The 17945-nt window shown below is 46.2% G+C and overlaps 1 protein-coding gene across 1 annotated transcript in view; it reads left to right on the forward strand.

Annotated features, from left to right (window-relative positions):
• The first annotated feature begins 15223 nt into the window (after positions 1-15223).
• The window catches only part of CADM3 (cell adhesion molecule 3), an 80912-nt gene continuing 78190 nt past the window's right edge, over positions 15224-17945 (forward strand). The window contains exon 1 of the mRNA XM_088137399.1: positions 15224-15569. Coding sequence (XP_087993525.1) covers positions 15500-15569 — 70 coding nt within the window. The 5' untranslated portion in view covers positions 15224-15499. The remainder of the gene's footprint in view (positions 15570-17945) is intronic.

A 17945-nucleotide genomic window follows, 5' to 3' on the forward strand; every position in this document is an offset into this window, starting at 1 on the left:
CTTACGAAAGGTGTCATCTGCCATCCATTCAGCACAAAACCTGGAAATGTATTACACAATTGCTCCAAGGTGGTTGACTTTGATTCCAACTTCTATCAGCACTTCAAGGTGGTCCAGACCAAGAAACCAAAGTTATGAACGCTAAGACTAGTATGCTAGAATGCTAAGGTTATAGTAACAGAACCTTGTAAATCTGAATGTGCATCCTTGCCTTTATGTTCAAGAGAAATAGGGAGGATCAAGTCTCAGACGTTTTCTCAGGTTACAGTTTTGGCCTGGATTCAGATTTCTCTTATCTGACCATTGTCTTGGTTTCGGCTCTTCTTCCTGTTCCTCAAGGTTATTCTCACAGCCCATTACATCTTCAGATCCAGGAGTGATTCTGTCCACCCACTGGATCTGTGAATAGCAAGGAACATCAAAGGCCTTTCAATTCCAGCTTGGTTTGCTTAGGCTTTCCATAGTCTTGTCCGCTTTGGGACCCTCAGTTCTGCCTTCTGGTATCTTCGTTGATTCCTGACTCCCTGTGTGATCCTGTCTCTGGCTCACCTAGCTTACAGATGAGAAAACCACTGGCTTTGTGATCGAGCTACAAGTGTTCTTGATAAAACCCTGAAAGATACCTGCCAAGGCCATTCGCCATCCTTCAATTCATTCCATCCTGAGTCAGCAGAGGACCATTTTAAGGGGAGCATGAAAGGCTGGAGACAGAGGAAAGGGTAGGAGATAGAGGACTTGAAAAGATCTGCTTTGCTCCCAGGTGAAAACTGAGCAATGTAGTCCAACTTTGATGGGATGAAATGAGTTCATTGAGCTAATGGCTTGCTCCAAGGAACAGGGAAACAGGACTTTGGTCCTAGCTGTGATGGAGACAGAATGGGAGAACCCGTGGCCACGCCTAATAGAAGCAAAGAAGTTGCAGAGGAGCTTGATCTGAACAGAGCTGAGTGTTGTAGTATAACATGGAATCAGTGGTCCGTGGACTACCTGCCCAGCACCCTGGGCTATGTATTTTTTAGCACCTTAAGGTCTCAGTCCTAGCACATTTGTACCAGAGCAAATCTACAAAAATGTGACGCCAAACAAGTTGGTATTTTCCCATGGGCTCTATCTTTTGCTCTGGACCAGAATACTCTAGGGTTTTTTTGCTTTGATTTTTAAAACCTTTTGCACTGCTAAGCTGGTCCTTCCCTGCATTCAGTTTAAGATTCTGCAACTTATCTGTCATTGAACCTATTTCTAACTCCAATTTATCTATGATCTTGGGTTTCTCTGTATTCTCTTTGCCTGCTTTTCACATTCTCCTTGTTCTTTGTTGCTTGTTACACCCTCATATCTCTTTCCACATTTCTTGTCTTGGTTGCTTCCGTTCCCATCTTTATCTCCCAGCTTCTTTATCAGCCAATATCCGTTCAATTGATTCTCTCTCCTTTATTTTTTTTTTTAATCCTTAAAACTCATTTATTCCACCCAGCTTTTGTTTAATTGTTTTGGGCGACCTTTTTCTCCTGTTCCTCCAATCTCCTCCTTTTATTTTTAATTCTGCTTCTTGTACATGGTCTAAATTTAACTGTAAGCTGGGGGGAGTGGGGGAAGCAGGGCCCAGCTTTTTATGTCATTTGTACAGCACCTCAATTCAGAATGGACTTGCTGTACTAACAGCTACCAGCAATGAATGAAATGTTTAGTTATTTTATTTATATCCTACCTTTCATTCAGGAGTTTAAGGAAGCGTACGTAGCACTCCCTCCTCCCATTTTCCCCCAGAACAACAACCATTTGAGGTAGGTTGGACTGGCCTACCATCACTCAGGGAGCTTCCATGGCTAAGGGGGGATTTGAACCTGGTCTCCCCACTCTTAGTCCAGCACCTTCCCCACTACACCACCCTAACTCTTAGGCTGACAGATTCTGGCCCCAAATCACTCAGTTGATTTCCATGGGTGAAAGGGGACTTGAACCTGGGTCTCCCTATTCCTAGTCTAGCATCTGCCCCATTGCACCAGCCTGGCTGAGAGGGAGGGACTGGCCCAGAACCAGCCAATGCGTTTCAGTGGCTGAGAGGGGGACTTGAACCTGGGTCTCCCCACTCCTAGTCCAGCACCTTCACCACTGAACCCCCCTTTGGGTGATTCTTCAGTTTGAAGCAACTTTACAGGTGGAAACAGCTGGCTGGGCAGAGTCTGCTGCACATGCAGAACAACCTCTTCCAGCTTCACAGCGAGGTTCCACCTGCATGGAGGACATCCAATTCTCCTCCATCTGAGGAGACCGCGTCATTCTCCTTCCTGAGGTCCTTCTCAGCCCTCCAAGTCATCTTCTGGGTCTTCTAGCAGCTACCCGGAAGAGCTGAGAGTGGCTTTTTTGCAGGCAGAGAAGCCTCTTCAGTGGTATTGGCAGGCCATGCCTTGGAGTGAAAAAATGGTGGATTTGATAAGAGCACCCTTTGAAGATTTGCAGGGCCCTGAAGAACAATAATCAACTTCCCCAACTTGGTTACAACACCTGTACAAAAGCCGGGTAGCTTGGGTTGGAGTAACAGACGCTACTTTTGGCATTTGCTCCCCTTGACCCCCTCCCTACAGACACTTCTGACAATCACAACATCCAGGGCCCAGTTCAAAATTGGCTTGGAGTAATAACCATAACAACCATTATGGTGAGAAAGAAACTTCCCACCGCTCTGTAGATTAAAATTCATTCATCTCACCTCAGTTCAGAATTGGGGGGGGTCATTTGCAGACTTGGTGGGAGACTTGTCCACTCCCTATCTGGCAGCTTGCCAGGAGCTCATAACATTGACAGTTGTGTGTTGATGTGTGTCTCTTGTATTGCCCTATCTCCCCCCATTTCAAAGGAAAAATTCTGAATGGGAAATGCTATTTGATAGCAGAAGAGACATTCTTGAATGGTGTTGGGTTCTCCTTCACGAACTTATTTGGCAGTGGTCAGACATCCATCTGCCAGACCTGCTTTGCTTGCATCCAGTATAGTAGAGTTTGCATGGTGTGGAGGGTTAGTCAAGATGATCTCTGAAGATCCTGACAAACTGAGTTGCCCTTCAGCTTCATGGCAAAGATCATTTAGCCTTGCTGATCCTTTTGATTGCACTTCTGAGTTCTGAGATGAAGAAGATCTGAATGGTGCACGCATCCACAGATTCTTTTTGCATTGCCTTCCAAAAGAGAAACGTGCACGCCCTGGTTATTACAAAAAGGCACCCAACCCACAGCCAAATCCAGCTCTGCCAGAGAAGAATAAACACCGTGCTTTGTTTTTTCTCTTTGAGTTCCTCTCTCCCGATCTTCCTGCCATCTTTCAGATGAAAGGGAAATTCATCCAAGGAGAGGTGAGTTGCTGGCTTTGAAGCATTATCTCTGGGGGCTTCTCCTGGAGCAGCGGATCAAAGAAGCCCTCTCCCCTCCCACTGTTCGCTTCGTGCCATGGCTCTCTGGCCTTCCCCTCCAGATGATTACTGCAGCCCCAAGTCAACAGTAGCTCCCGTAGGGCAGGCTTGTTCCTCCAATCTCTTGCCCCTTCTGGCTTCCTCATCAGCACAGGAGGAGTGCAGCTGAAACCTCTGGCCTTGGGAAAGATGCTGTTAGGGACGGAAAGAAGGGGGCACAGATCTGGGCCCAGTAACCTGGAGTGGGGGCTAGTTCAATAACACTCTTAAGAGTATTAAAAGGAAAGAACACCCCCCCACACACACACACACACCAATAGTGCTGTTGCTTGGGGAAAAAAATATGGAAAGAATGCAAATTGGGAGGAAAAAAGGAGTGGCAGGTTCAATGGGGCGGGGCCCTTGATGGAAACCACAACCCTTGTCCTAGCATGTTGTATAAACCAGGCCATAATAGTTAAGCCAAAAGATGGGTAGAGCATGTTATGTGAATGCAGGCAGCCATTGTGTTCTACTGACCCAATTTAAGGGTTTAGCATGTTGTGTGAACATAGAACAGCTTATATGAACATGCTGAACCTAGTTAGTGCACAGGATATTAGCTTGAAATAAGGGTTTCTTGGTCCTGGCAGTTGGTTTCTTGGTGTTCTCGCCCCATTTTTGGGTGGGCGTTGGTGGTATCTCAGCTCTGTTCCCCCACCCCTCAGTCAAAAGTTGCGCAGATGGGGTGATGGGACTTGTAGTTCAACGCAGTTGATGGGGGAGTGGTTTGAATCTGTAAATCAGATTCACTTTGTGTGAGATGGGTGGCTATATAGATACAATAGATAGATAGATAGATAGATAGATAGATAGATAGATAGATAGATAGATAGATAGATAGATGGCAGTTTCCTGATTTTTTTAAAGAGATGCTTCCCTCAGTAGGCTCAAGGAGGACTCTGTTTGGGCATTCAGTCAAAGCCTTTCAATGGAGTCTCTGAATCACATCCCTAAATTGCTTGGAAAGGATCCATCTGAAGGCATATAGAGAGAAGCTCCTTTTTCCAGATCAGCAGTTTGAATCCAGTCAACTCCTCTGCTGCTTCAAACCCACACTCCAATCCAGTTGGAATGTGGTTTCAGAAGGACAGTTCCCTCCAGCTTCAATGCTGGTTGCCGTCACCTCTGGAAGAAGCTGCTAGCCATATGTGATGCAAAGGTGGGTGAGGGATACTCTCTCTCCTCACTTCCACGAAGAGCTTGGCCACCATTGTTTCAGAGGGTGGAAGTGATCTCCTCCTTTTCTGCAACTCATCTCCCTTCCTTGCTTCTCGCCAGAGAGGACAGGCTGGTTTATGCATCTTCTCCTGCTCGGCAGCTCACCACCCGTAATTCTCTACATCCTCGATTAAGTGGCCAGACCGTGCCTTAAAAGCATGGGGAGATGGACAAATATTGATCAGACCTGACTGGGGCTAGGCCAAACTCTTGCTGCCTCTTCCCTGCAGTCTTCTCTCTTAGATCTCAAGAGATGGGCATCCCAGAGTCCGTGGCCTTGGAAGCAGGCCTGGCCCCAAAGCAATTTGGAAGGGCAGCGTTTTGCTGCCCCAAAAGAGATGAATCTCCACCTCTTGGTACTCCATTTGGGTAGAGGGGTGACAGTGATCTCCCCACTCAGAAAATCAGTGCTGGGAATCTCCCTGGCTTTGAAGGAGACCCTCTCAGCCTTAAAACCATGTGGCCCTTGAGTATTTTGTTTGTGGCTAGGCAATCTTTGGTGGGAAATTTACTCCTGTTGGCAGTTGGAGTTTGAGGACCATTTCCTGGTCTTCCCCCCTTGATCTACCCATTTGTGGCTGCTCTCACATTCGACTTCTGGAGAGGGGTCCCATGGAAGAATGAGAGGAAAAAAAGACACGGGAATTGCATGGACCCCAATGGCTGTTTGTTACCCAACCCTTTGCAAAATGCCCATTTGTGAGAATGGGATTGGTCGTATAACATGCTATACTTGGGTAGTTTTGGGGTGGTAAGAATACCATCCACTATTGTATCATGTTGGGTGCATCAGCCCATCGTCTTAAACTATAACAAAATCATATATTTGTTTGGGCATAGCACTTGTGCATTTTTAAAACCCAGGTTTACCATTCTGCTGGGCGAACTAGGTTCCTATGTTTTCAGAATAATGTGCAGGTTGTTATGGAAATAGGATGCAATGGATATCTGAATGAATATAGCTTATACCCAAGCAAGAATGTGCTTTATATATATATATATATATATATATATATATATATATATATATATATATGTTTTATTAAATAAATGTTTATGGCTGCCCATCTGAGCAGTGGAATTCTGGGTGGTGAAGAAAGATAAAAACATAAATACATAATCCAGATGTAATGAAGAATTAAAAAGTCAAGTTGAGGCCCCTATTAAAAAAAATCTCCAGGCTAACATGTCACATAAAACATCACAGCTCCATTACCATTCCCAGCCCCAGTGCCTGGGGGAAAAGCCAGGTCTTCATGGCCTTCTGGAAGCCCAACAGGGTCTCTGGGGGGAGGCTGTTCCATAAGGCAGGTGGGTTAGGTACCACAGCAGAGAAAGCATACTTCCTAGCCCCCCGCCCGCAAGGTGACACAGCTTCATCAAGAGACTGGAGCATGCCCACTCTGCCAGATACGGCAGGACAAGCAGAAACCATCAGGGATTATTCATCTATTGCTTTTGAAAAATCCAAAACTTTAACCAATTATCTGACTTACTGTGTTCATGGATCCCAGTGTAATTGATTTCTTTGCAGGGTTTCATCAGGGTCTGTTGGGAGAGTCTTAAAAGGGGGTGAGGAAATGCCAGATGCAGGAAGCTTTGGCTCAAGTTCTGAAGACCAGGAAAAGGCAACATGAAAAAGGGATCCCTTTCAGTCCTGATTATAGGATTCGGCCACCTTCCGCAATGGGCCACGATTGCTTTTTTGTAGTGTTTTGTTGTGAAGCAGAAAGGGTTGTGAAGCTGCCAGGAAGGCAGACCTGCAGCCACTGCCGGTCTGGAGGCAAGGTGACCAAGTGGAGCAATAAGGAGCCCAGAACAGGGAAAATTTGTTCATCCTTATTTCTGATTTGCTTTATTGCTCAACTCAATCGCACATCCTTTTTTCATCCAACGGAGGCCACTCTTTCTTAATCCATCTTCCCTGATTTAACATAATAGCAGGTGAAGTATTGCGGGCGAAGGGGGCGTTAGGATTTGAGTGGATCGGTTAACTTTGGAGATTGATATGGGACATGCGTTTGGCAGCGAGTTGAGCCAAGAAGAAAAAGTATGCCAAATGCATTCCTGCCCTCCGAAGTCAGGTTTGGGGGAGGGGGGCAAGGGTTGATGGGATGGAAATCTGACCCCTTCCTCTTCCCACTGCAGACATCCCTCCGCAGGCATTTCCCACCCAGAATGGGATGAAAGGGTGGGGCGGGGGACATTAAATATGGTTTCCATCAAAGCCACCTGCAGGGCGCTCTCTCATTCCCACCCCCTCCCCACTGGGTTTCCCTAACTAGGCTTCCTGCCAACTCTTCCTTCCTCTGCCCCCCCCCCCCTTTAATCCAGTGCTCTGGCATTAGTTTCCAAGCAACAATATTTGAGATACGGCAATGAACACATGATGATTATTTTATTATATGTTTCTCCCGTCGCGTCACCAAGAGATCCCCGATGTGAAATCTGCCAAGTTAAAAGCTGTGAAAAGGCAAGATGTTGAGGGGGGAAGAGAGAAGCAGAAGGCTTGAAGTATATTTCTCCCTACCGGCCAGGCCTGCAGGGGGACAAAAAGGTCCCATTTGTTTGCTCCAGTCCCACCAGGCAAAGGAAGATTCTATGGATGTGATTTAGCTAATATTTGGCTTAGAGGTTTGGCAATTCTCCAAGCTGCCTCACACTCAGAAGGAGAAGGCCTTGTTGGTCTCTCTGGAGAGGGAACAGGACCTAATCCTGCCCCCAAAGTTGGAAGCTCTGAATTCTCAAAGCAGTGTGGACGAAGGGTGAGTGCATCAGTCAATGTTGGTTTCTCATTTCTACAAACCTCAAGCTTGTCCAACTTGAGAGTGCTGACTGGGATTTGCGAAGCTCAGCAGTAACCTTGCCTAGCCAGGCTGTTTATTGGCTTCTCTGGAAGGACTTGAACAGCTGCTTCTTCGGAACCTGCTTCTGGCTCTGCAGTCCAGTGGTCATGGTCCAAAGCTCCACCATCTTTGGTGATCAGTCCTGGTGGTGCATCATTGAGCTACAGGTGGAAACTTCCCTTCAAGGCACCTTAGGCCTTAAGTTGGCTCTTCCCTCCTAGGTTGGCCACTGCATCTTTCTGGGCGGAAGACCTCTCAGAGAACTTTCTGCTCCAACTGAACTTTGCTCAAACATCAAGATCTTCTGAAATTCAGTAGGTACTTTATCTTTGGTTGCTTCTTCCATAGTATCTCTAGGATAATTGCTTGGTTTTGATTGCCTGCTTGGTGTACAAAGTGTTCTATCAGTGTGGCAGAATTCTCCTCCTTCTCCTTCTCCTTCTCCTTCTCCTTCTCCTTCTCCTTCTCCTTCTCCTTCTCCTTCTCCTTCTCCTTCTCCTTCTCCTTCTCCTTCTCCTTCTCCTTCTCCTTTTTCTCCACCTTCCTGTTTATATAAGTACCCAAAGTGGCTCCTTAGTTTTGAGGCACGATTGTCTCCTGACAATATGCCCATTGCTGGAAATAAATAAATAAAGGCAGAAACAAGTATATTCCATTTAATATGATATTTTATTTACAGACATCACTTCCTGTTTAACATTACAGGTAAAGCTGTTTAGAAAAGCAGAAAAGATTTCACCCCTTTGATTTTCTTCTTGATGTTTTGGAAATGTAGAGGTAACAAAGCCCTTGATTGAGCTCTTTCACCCTCCCTTATTTATTAAATTTTTGTAATTGTAATTCAGTACCATCCTTATCACCAAAGCATCTCTGAAACCCGCACAGATCCTCACAGGAATTCTTAGAAAATACAAATGGTGGATGATAACAGCCCAGGGGGCTGTTTGGATGTTTGCCCCCCCTCCTTCAAAACAGCAAAGGTAATCTGGAATGAGAGACTGTCTCCTTGGAGGTCAAAGACCTCGAACACCAATTTGGTTTCCAGTAGAAGGCAATTGCTTTAGGACTGGATAGGTCCATCATGGTGGCCATTTTGGGAACATGCACACAGCTCGCTTTCAACATTTCAGATCTGCCCCTTGCCTCTCCTCGCTTCAGAGGAAAAAGAATTGCCTACAAAATATGAGAAGTGAAACAGAAAAAAGAGCTATGCATTCAGTACATCCTTTATAAGGGGGTTTAACTTCTGATCCAATGAATGCCTCTGAGGAAAACATTTAATTTACCCAATGGCTCATTATTTACAAATGGGATGAGCAGATATATAAGTCGTCCATAATGTCTTCTCTAAGACGGGGCTTGCCAAATGCAATATTTTTTTCTAATAAGGACTTGCATCAAAATCAGGCTTTTAAAAAGGGATGCCATAAATTAAAATGAGCTGTCAGAGTGAATTGGATCCACCTTTTTAATGAATTAAGAATGTGCTTAATTTGCTCAGTCCAACCAATTTATCAGCTGACAGGATGATCTTTTACATGTCGACTCAAAAGTATGTCTCTGCTGAGTTTAACTGGGTTTATTTTCCAAGCTGACATGGGAAAAGGATGGCAAACATGCACAGTAATCTGGAAGAACCAAATCTGGGGAGAATTTAAGAGATTTTCTTCCCCTACCAACTGTAAAAATCAATACTTCTAGAAACTAAACTGAGAAGCAATAATTACTGCTTCAGTCTGGGTTCATTCATCACTTAGCACCCTCAACTGTTTTAACATGGTTTGTTGAACAAGCCATAAGGGCCTGGCTAACCCATCATGCTAACTATCAACCATGATTTATCAACCAGAATGGTCATGTTAAGCCAACACCAATCCAGTACCAAGCAAACCGCCAACAGTCGACTGCCATCTGTGACCCCGCTTGTATGTCTGCTGTGAGACTTTGGAACTCCCTGCCAAGAGAAATGAAATCAGCCTCCCTTCTGCTGTCTTTCCATAGGCGGGCCAAATGATCTTATTCCAAGCAAGCTTTTGATACATAACTAACTGAGTTGGGTTGAGGCAGCTGAGTTGTCCTTATTTAGGTATTTAATGGGGCATTATATACATTTTAAATTAATCCTTTTGTGAAAATCCATGGCCTCTATTTGATCCACATAACACTGCTATGAGTAGACTGAGAATGAATGACTTTGCTCCCATTGCTGAGCTAAGGTTTTGAACCTAGATCTCCCTGTCCTGTTAACAGATGTGTGAGAGATGTCCTATATAATGTGTAATCCATCCTGTAGAATGTATATGTTTACACACTTATACATTTTTTTGACATGACAGTGTATGTCGGGATGATCAAGATGGTAACTGGAGACGCCCGTGTAATCTAAGACATTTGCTTTGGTGCCCATCAAGCTCCATACCCATCCTGGCCTTTGTAAAAATAACTCTTTTACCTAAAAAAAATACCTTTAGGCAGTAGACCTTTGGCAAAACAAGCTATCTCTAGTATCATAATTGTTTGCAAGAAAGCTTTTTGACAGGGCAAAAAGTATCCAGGGAGACCAACCTGCCTTCTAGAAAATGGGCTGTTTTGTAACAGGCCATAGCCATCGTGGCAACCATTATGGATTACGCAAGATCTGTGGCAGACATTTTGTGAATGTGCTCATTGGATGCTCCTGAAATTCGAAATGTGCCTCAGCCCAAAAACATTGCCCCCCTTTGGGCTGTGCTTCTGGCCATCTGCAGTTAACCAAACCCAGGAAGAAATAAAATATATGAAATTTCTAGTGGAGTGGAGCAGGGGAGGGGAACCTGAAGGACCAGGTTGCAGACAGATCATCAGGGAGAAACTCTTATCTACTGTATGTGGTTGCTAAGAATCGACTCCAACCTGATGGCACCTAATCAATCAAACAATCATGTTTCACATCTTTCGACAAGGCAAACTTTCTGCTTTCCTGGCTTGTTTGTTTTATATTTATATAGTGATTAGTAAAGTCCCACATGCAGAATATTGGAAGTGTATGGTGTAGGTAAATTGATATATATTGGCTGGTACTTCCACAGCTTCACAGCTGTTGGGTGCTAGAAGAAAAGCATTAGAGCCATCACCTGCCTAGAAAATTGCTTATCAAATCAATCAAGGAATCAAGGCATGGAAGGACTGAATTGATCCAAGTGCAATGGACCAATATATATAATATTTCCAAGATCTGATTGTAAAGGTAGAGTAATGTTTGGGAGCTTTGCTCTTTTATTTAAAAAGAAAAACTGGGTCGAATCTACTTTAGAAGTTCCATTTCAATTTTTGTGTAGGATCCCTCATGAAGACCAGCAAAACAAGATGTAGCACCATTTTTGAAAGTTACCCAGTGGAATTTGGTAGTTTACCTGAAGGGAGTTGTGGGAATTGTAAAAAAAAAAAAAAAAGGAACACTTTTTGGTTCTGGACACCGCCCCCAACACAGGGGTGTCCTCAGAGGTCAGAAAAGTCAAGATGGTAGCTGACACCATGCAAATGGGCCCTTCCCCTTTTTTACAAGCATTGCACATTAGTATGACTGGGAGCAGTGCATGGAGAAGGGTGGAAGAAGGCAACAATTTCTAAAAGAAAATTTCATTTATTTTGCAGCTTTCTTCCAGAAGTGCAAGGTAATTTATCCCATTTTATTTCTGCAACAAATCTGTGAAGTGGCCCAAGGTCACCCAGTGAGTTTCACAGCTGAGTGGATTCGAACCTGGCCCTCCCCAGTCTTTGCCCAGCACTCTAACCATGATGCCATGCCTGCTCTTAATGGAACATGGACCCCTAAATCACATGGCTGAATGGAACTTCAGGCCTAGAGGCAATATCCCTTGCTGGAGAGAAGTAACAGGGCGAGGGTGTCACCTTTACACCCTGCTTTTTGAAGCATCTGGCTGACCATCTGGCTGGACTAGAAAGCCCTTTGATTAGTTCATTAATTCTCCATAAAAGAGCATGGAACTTCCCCATGCATGTTCATCTGTAGCAACAGTGGATAAAATACTATCATCCTAAAAAGGAGTTAGCTTTGTGAGGAGCGAAAAGGGTAGCAAGTATGTCAAGGTTTTAAAAAGTACAAACAACAAGGGAACCCAGTCGCCCCTTGCCTCTAAGCACATGTGCTCCCTTGTTGGCTACAGGCACTTTTAATGTCTCTTCTAGCTGCCCTCCACATCTCCCAGCCCAATGTCTGCACGCTCCTCCGCTCTGCCATATATCTGAACACGTTTGCTTTTCTGTCGCCTGGGGTTGGCCTGGAGGAGAGCATCTCCGTGTCTTTGGCAGGCAGATATGCACCAGTGTGTAGCGCATATGCACACAGTGGGGAAACCTGCTGCGTATTATTGTTCTGTCTTTGCTTGCCACTCCTTCGAAAGATTCAAATGCTTTAAGGTGGAATTCAGAAGTTTATTGCAATAAGATCATCCTGGGTGACTAATGAATATAGAGCCCCAGCCTTCCTTTCTTTTCTTCCCTGCTGCTTTTAGACTGGCAGCATGAATTTAAAAAAGGCACAACTGACTCTCAGGAGGAGGAAGAATCCCTCTTTCCCTGTGGCCTTGTAAGGAAAGCGAAAACAACACTGAGAAAGCATTTGTGGAAAAGAAAAATAAAGTTAGGTGAGGAAACAGTTCCTGTTGCAATGCAAAATGGAGCTAGGAATCCCACTATCCAGATTGGACTTGGTCAGCAGTTTTTCTCTAAATTCCTCCAGTGTCTGATCCAGCAAAGGAAATTTGGTTTTTTAAAATGACGCAAAATTTCGAAGCTGTGGGCCTCTAGACATTGCCAAACTACAACTACCAGCAGCTCCAACAGCATGGCTGATAGAGAGGAATGCTGGGAATTGTAGTTCAACAACTTCGAGAGAGTACATCTCTTATGAAGCTTTTTCAAACTGGGAAGCGGAGAATTTTGCAGCCAGGAAGGCTTTAGAGGCATGGGAAAATGTGTAAGACAGAGTAACATTAGCAATTGCACCCTTTGCCATCAAGCAGGCTAAAAAATAGAGAGAGGCTGAAGGAAAGAAATGTGAGAGAAATTCTCAAGTACACCAAGAATAAAGTAGAAAAACAGAAGCCTCTTTCTTCTACAAGGAAGGATCAGCTGATCAATGGCTGTTAGCTATCCTACTAATTGCAAAGCAAGCTATTGGCACAGATGATGGAAGAAGGCCTCTGCAAGGAGAAAGGGGAGAAAGAGGGTGGGGTGGTGCCAACCCTGCCAGGCAGGCTGGTAAATGGCCAACTGGATTTCCATTGGTCATTTCCCATTGATCCTAAGATCAAGACCGGATTGAACTTCCCTTCCCTTCCCTTCTTAGAGGTCCATCTCTAAATCTCTGTATATGGTACCAAAAAATCAGAGGGAATCGGGTAGCAAAATTTTCGACTAAAAAATTTCGTTAGAAACGGTGAGCTGAAGCTCCCAAAAGCATGTTTTTTTTCATAAAAATGGTTAGTTGGAAAAGGTGCTACCAGACTCCTCCTGATTTTGGGCTACCACAGACTAACACAGCTCTCTTCCTACAATGTATATTGTACAATAATCTTGCTGGAGTTAAATTGGGATTGTCATCTCTCCCTCCCTCCCTCCCCCCCAGCTCCTCATTGTTGTAATCTATTTTATTAAAAATAAGTGTCCTATTTTCTTCATTCAATGGATAGGAGGAGCTATGCATTGAATGAAAAAAAGAGGGGCAGCAGGGGTGGGGGTGGGAGCCAATTGACTCAAGAACCAATATGCATTTTTTAAAGGACATTCATCTAATCCATTTCATTTTTACTGCTAATCAGCTCAGTCTGGCCAGAGCATGTATTAGATCAGTGTTTCTCAACCTTGGCAACTTTAAGATGCTGGCTGGGGAATTCTGGGAGTTGAAGTCCACACATCTTAAAGTTGCCAAGGTTGAGAAACATTGTATTAGATGAATGTCCTTTCAAAAAATGCATCTTGGCTCTCGAGTCTCTCCATTTTCACAGGTGGAGATCATACTTGGCTTCTGTTTCATAGCTGTGCGCTGGCATTTTTTTTCCACTTTGCACCACACAAGGATGAGTTTGGCTGCATCGGATCTTGAACCACTGTTGCTTTAATTCCAAAATATTCTTTGGTGGACATTATCAACCACTTCAAGACATTTGTCACTAGAAGCGGTCTATAAAGATAGTTAATAATATCAGAAACCTGTTTCAACTCTGGTGCCCCCTGCAGGCAATATGATACTTGGCACAAATGTCCCATTTGCCCACCATGTGGTTCGGTCCCGGATTTTCCCATCTCTTGAATTTTATTTATTAGTTTATTTATTTATCAAATTTGTCACCACCCATCTCATTGAAACAAATTCCAATGAGTTGGATGGGGGATTGCTTTTCTTCTGTTGTTATTGTGAATTTTCTTCTTGATAATTAGCGCCAAGCAGTTCAAGGTGGCTTGTTGTGAGAAATAGTCCTGTATATAGCTACTTTGAATAAAATGAACCTTTGCAAAGAGGAGTGGTTAAGGAGCAGACTTGGGCTGGGGAAAATCCAGCATCAATCAGACAACTCCCTAACTGATTTTGGGCCAGTCACATCTCTCAGCTCTACATCACAGGTTTGCCACCAAGGACCTAAAGTTAGAGGAGATTCCCATTAAGTTACCCTTGACCCCTGGCTGGCTGGGGAATTCTGGGAGTTGAAATCCACCTATCTTAAAGTTGCTAAGGTTGAGAAACACCGCTTTAAGAATATTAAGCAGGACAGAAGGACAAATTGTATTTATTTGTAACATCTATGCTACTAGATTCCAACTGGCTCCAAACAGCATAGACAGAGGGGTCCACTGGGGGTGGGTTCAACAAAGTCAGGATGGGGACCGTGAACATTTGATTGAAGTCTCACCTATTTTTTTTTACAGGTGGGGCTTTGATCCCAAGGTTGTGGCTGCCATCTTGACTTTTTGGACCCCTCCCGACACCCCAGGCATACAACCTAAAGTCTAAAACCATAACAAGAACCACCAACCAATCTGGACTCTTTGGCACTCCCTGCATGGGTCAGTTATCCCATTTGCCCAGTGCAAATGACCCTGCACTTTCCCCTCTCCTGACTTCCATGATCCAGATGGGTGGGTCCACTCCAACCAGGGCACCGTTTAGCCATCATCACCCTTAGAAGCAAATTATTACTATTACTGTTACGGTTGTGGTTTGGAAGCCAATTGGAGGAGACCACCACCTCCCAGGGTTTCCCCCTTCTGTTGCTCTTCCCAACGTCCAGCAGCAGCTTAAATACTGTATTGAATATTGGCTGTAGCTTCCCCCTCCCTTGGGGGACGGAGCCATCTGGACTGCACCACGTCTCCGCTTCGAGAGGGAGGAGGGTGGGAGCCCCACCGAACCCAGCTAGCGTGGGTCCCAAGCCGGACACCGATTCGGCCCCGCCAGCGTGACAATTCAGCGCCGGGCATCGCGAACCTCCAGCCGCTCCCCTTTCGTCCCGCCGGCACTTTGCCTAAAGGACCCTCCCCGATTTGCATAGAAGAGGGTGGGATTGTGCGGCCCCCTCCCCACCGCCTCTCCCTTTCGGCGTTCCGACTCTCTTCGTCCTCCCCTCTCCTCCCCGGCCAAATGGTCTCTCCCTGGTGTTCTATTTAATCCCAGTCACTGCAGCATCCCTGGCTTTCTCTTGGACCCCTTCTCGGCATCCTTCTGCCCAGCCCGCTTCGTGCCACTGCGGTTTGGATTTGGAGGGAGAGCCGGGGCGGAGGGGTAGGGGGCAAAGGTCAAGCGAGAGGGGCCGCCCTGATTTCTCTCCCCCTGTTTTCCCCCGGCGGGGAGGGGGAAAGGACGAAGTTTGCAAGCAACCCGAGAGGGGGGAGGCATCGTTTTCCCCCTCTTCTCCCGGCTGCCCTTCCTTCCTTCCTTCCTTCTTTCTCCCCTCCCCCAAAACACGGCCACCGGCTCCCCCTTCCCACGATGCTGCCTCTCTGGGTCCTCGTGGGCTCTGCCTTGATCACCGCCAGCCGAGGAAATCTCTCGCATGACCGTGAGTCTTTCCCCTGAAAGGCGATTTTTATTGCTCGTCTTGGAGATGGGGAGGGGGGCGGTGAGGGAGTTGGCAATGTGGTGGGAGGCTCTTTTGAAAGGGGAGAGGGGGAAGTCCCCTGCAGGGTCCGGATGGGAACCAGGAAGGCACAAGGAGGCGTCCGTGGCGTTGGAGGGAGGGGAGGGGAGGGTTGCAATTATTTTATTTATTCCTTTGCACAGAGAGCATCGCCGCTGGGGGAGGGGGGGGGTGCCCGACGCGGTGATGTTTTGCCATTCAAGGACTCCTCGCTGGGACCGGGTGGGGAGGGGAGGACGAGAGAAAGGTATCCCACCGGAGTAAAAGCGAAACGAGTGCATGGCAAGGAGAAGAAGAAGCGAAACACTTCCTTGAAATGCATGCGAGTCTATCCGGGCTCTTTTCCTGCCGACCCTGCCTCTGTCAGAGGCGATTTCTTACCCCCTCCCCACCCCCAAGGGACATTCCCAAGAGATGTATCCGGACAGATGCACGTCCCCTTAAAGAAAGCAGGGGAGGAAGAGAAGCAGCAAATTGGTGGTTCCAAAGGTGTCGAAAGGGCTGTCCTGCATTCAAAATCAGGGGGCAGCCCTTGAAAGGGAAACAGCTGGGAAAGGGGGGTTCACCGCTGCTTGCGATGGGAGGGGGAGCCCCCAGGATAGAAACTCAGTTGCTTCGTGTTGATATGTCTGTCTGGGGTGGAGTAGGCGACTGCAGGAATCTTGCCAGCTCTAATGTATGCAAACATAGCCACCTTGGGAGGGAGCAGCCCTTAAGGGGGGGTGGGGTGGAGAAAGGAAGGAGCTGGCGGTGGGAGGTGGAGGGTGGGTGGCTACCATTTGTGAGGAACATCAACAGGCTGGCAGGCCGGCTGGGGAAGCGGGGAGACTGCTGCGGCAACGCACACCCGCCTGGCTGGCAAGGCAAGAGGCAGCAGAGGGCACTGCCATTCGCCATCTCTTGCCAAGGCAAGAGGGGTTGGCGGATGCCACCGCAGCGATTTTCTGAAGTGGCTTTTGTTTGTGTGAGTGGCATTGGATGCCTTTATCCCCCAAGAAGGAGGCTGGGGCAATGCTGCTCTTTTGCTTCATTTTTATCCTGCCCCCCATTCTGGCTGCAGTGACATTCAAACGGTTGGATTCTTCAAGCCTGTAGAGGTAGAAGGAAGGGAGTGCTGTTGCAACGATAAATAAAAGCACATGTTTTTGCAATCCATCCTGCCATTGTCCCTGAACTGGTCCTGGGCTTTCTCATCCTACGTGGCGAGAAGTTCGCTTGTTGCTTTCAGAAATGTTCTCCACGGTCTAGGAGAGAGGAATGCGTAGTCTGTTTGCTGCTGTAGACTCATGTCGTTGCATAAGAACGGGAAGGGGAGAGTTTATATATTTGCAAACGTTCAAAACAAAACAAACACTTCTGTCAATCGTGAAGGCCAAGTATAAAGTGGAAGGAAGGAAGGAGGGAGGTAAGGAAACCATTTGCAAAACAGCCTCTCTCCTGGGCGTATGGGGAAGGAGGAATACGGCTTTGTATGTCCCATTAGGAGACTCGTTTGGCAACGTTCAGAAGTTGGCTTGCCATTGCTAGATCATTTCTGCGGTACTCGAAGCCACTGTAGGCTGGGTTAGGGAAGGCAAAAGGTCTTATGGACCAGTACGATTGGAAACCTGCCTCCTGTGGGTGGGAAGGGAATAGAGTCTTTCTTTATAAAAACCCTTGGAGTTGGATTACTAATCCAACATTATTTAAAGTTTGTGAACATTTCTTAGCCGTGGAGCCTTGGAAGGGGTTTCCCTGCTGGATCCAGCTCAAAGTCTAGTTAATCTCTCCTTCTTCTGGGAAGCTCTGGGAGATGGCTTGGTCACAATCCTTGGTTTCCCCCTCCTATTCCTTAATAATTGGATTTGAAGGTAGACTGCCTTTGAACCTGGAGGTTTCATTGGATCTTAGAACTGAGGCCATAAGAACCTTCCTGGATTAGATCGGAATTCCATGAGCCAGATGCCACTGGAATGTATCTCCTACTCTTCTCAAGCCCTCTAAATTGGTGGTTGCTCCCAGCAGGTTCCTTGGTTTAACCATGTGCCTTCAGGTCCTAGTTGGAAACTTGGATCATCATCGGCCATATTTCAGACCCAGAGCAAAAGTTTGACCTCATGCTTCCTATTTGCAAGTGCAATTCCCTTCCGATTGGCAGACCCACAGCTGGGAACATGGCACCATGACTGTGCAATCTCACTGTTCCCTCTCTTCTGGAGGATTTCTCACAGGAGCAAGATCTTGCATTTGAGGGACGACTTGCTTAATACGACTTTGAAGCAGAGGAAGGGTGCCCTTGTTCTTTAGAGGAGACCTGGT

The sequence above is a fragment of the Python bivittatus genome, unplaced genomic scaffold (assembly GCF_059951505.1).
Source record: "Python bivittatus isolate LINGU-HERP-01145 unplaced genomic scaffold, Pbiv_v1 ctg000180_np1212, whole genome shotgun sequence".
In the NCBI taxonomy this organism is placed as follows: domain Eukaryota; kingdom Metazoa; phylum Chordata; class Lepidosauria; order Squamata; family Pythonidae; genus Python; species Python bivittatus.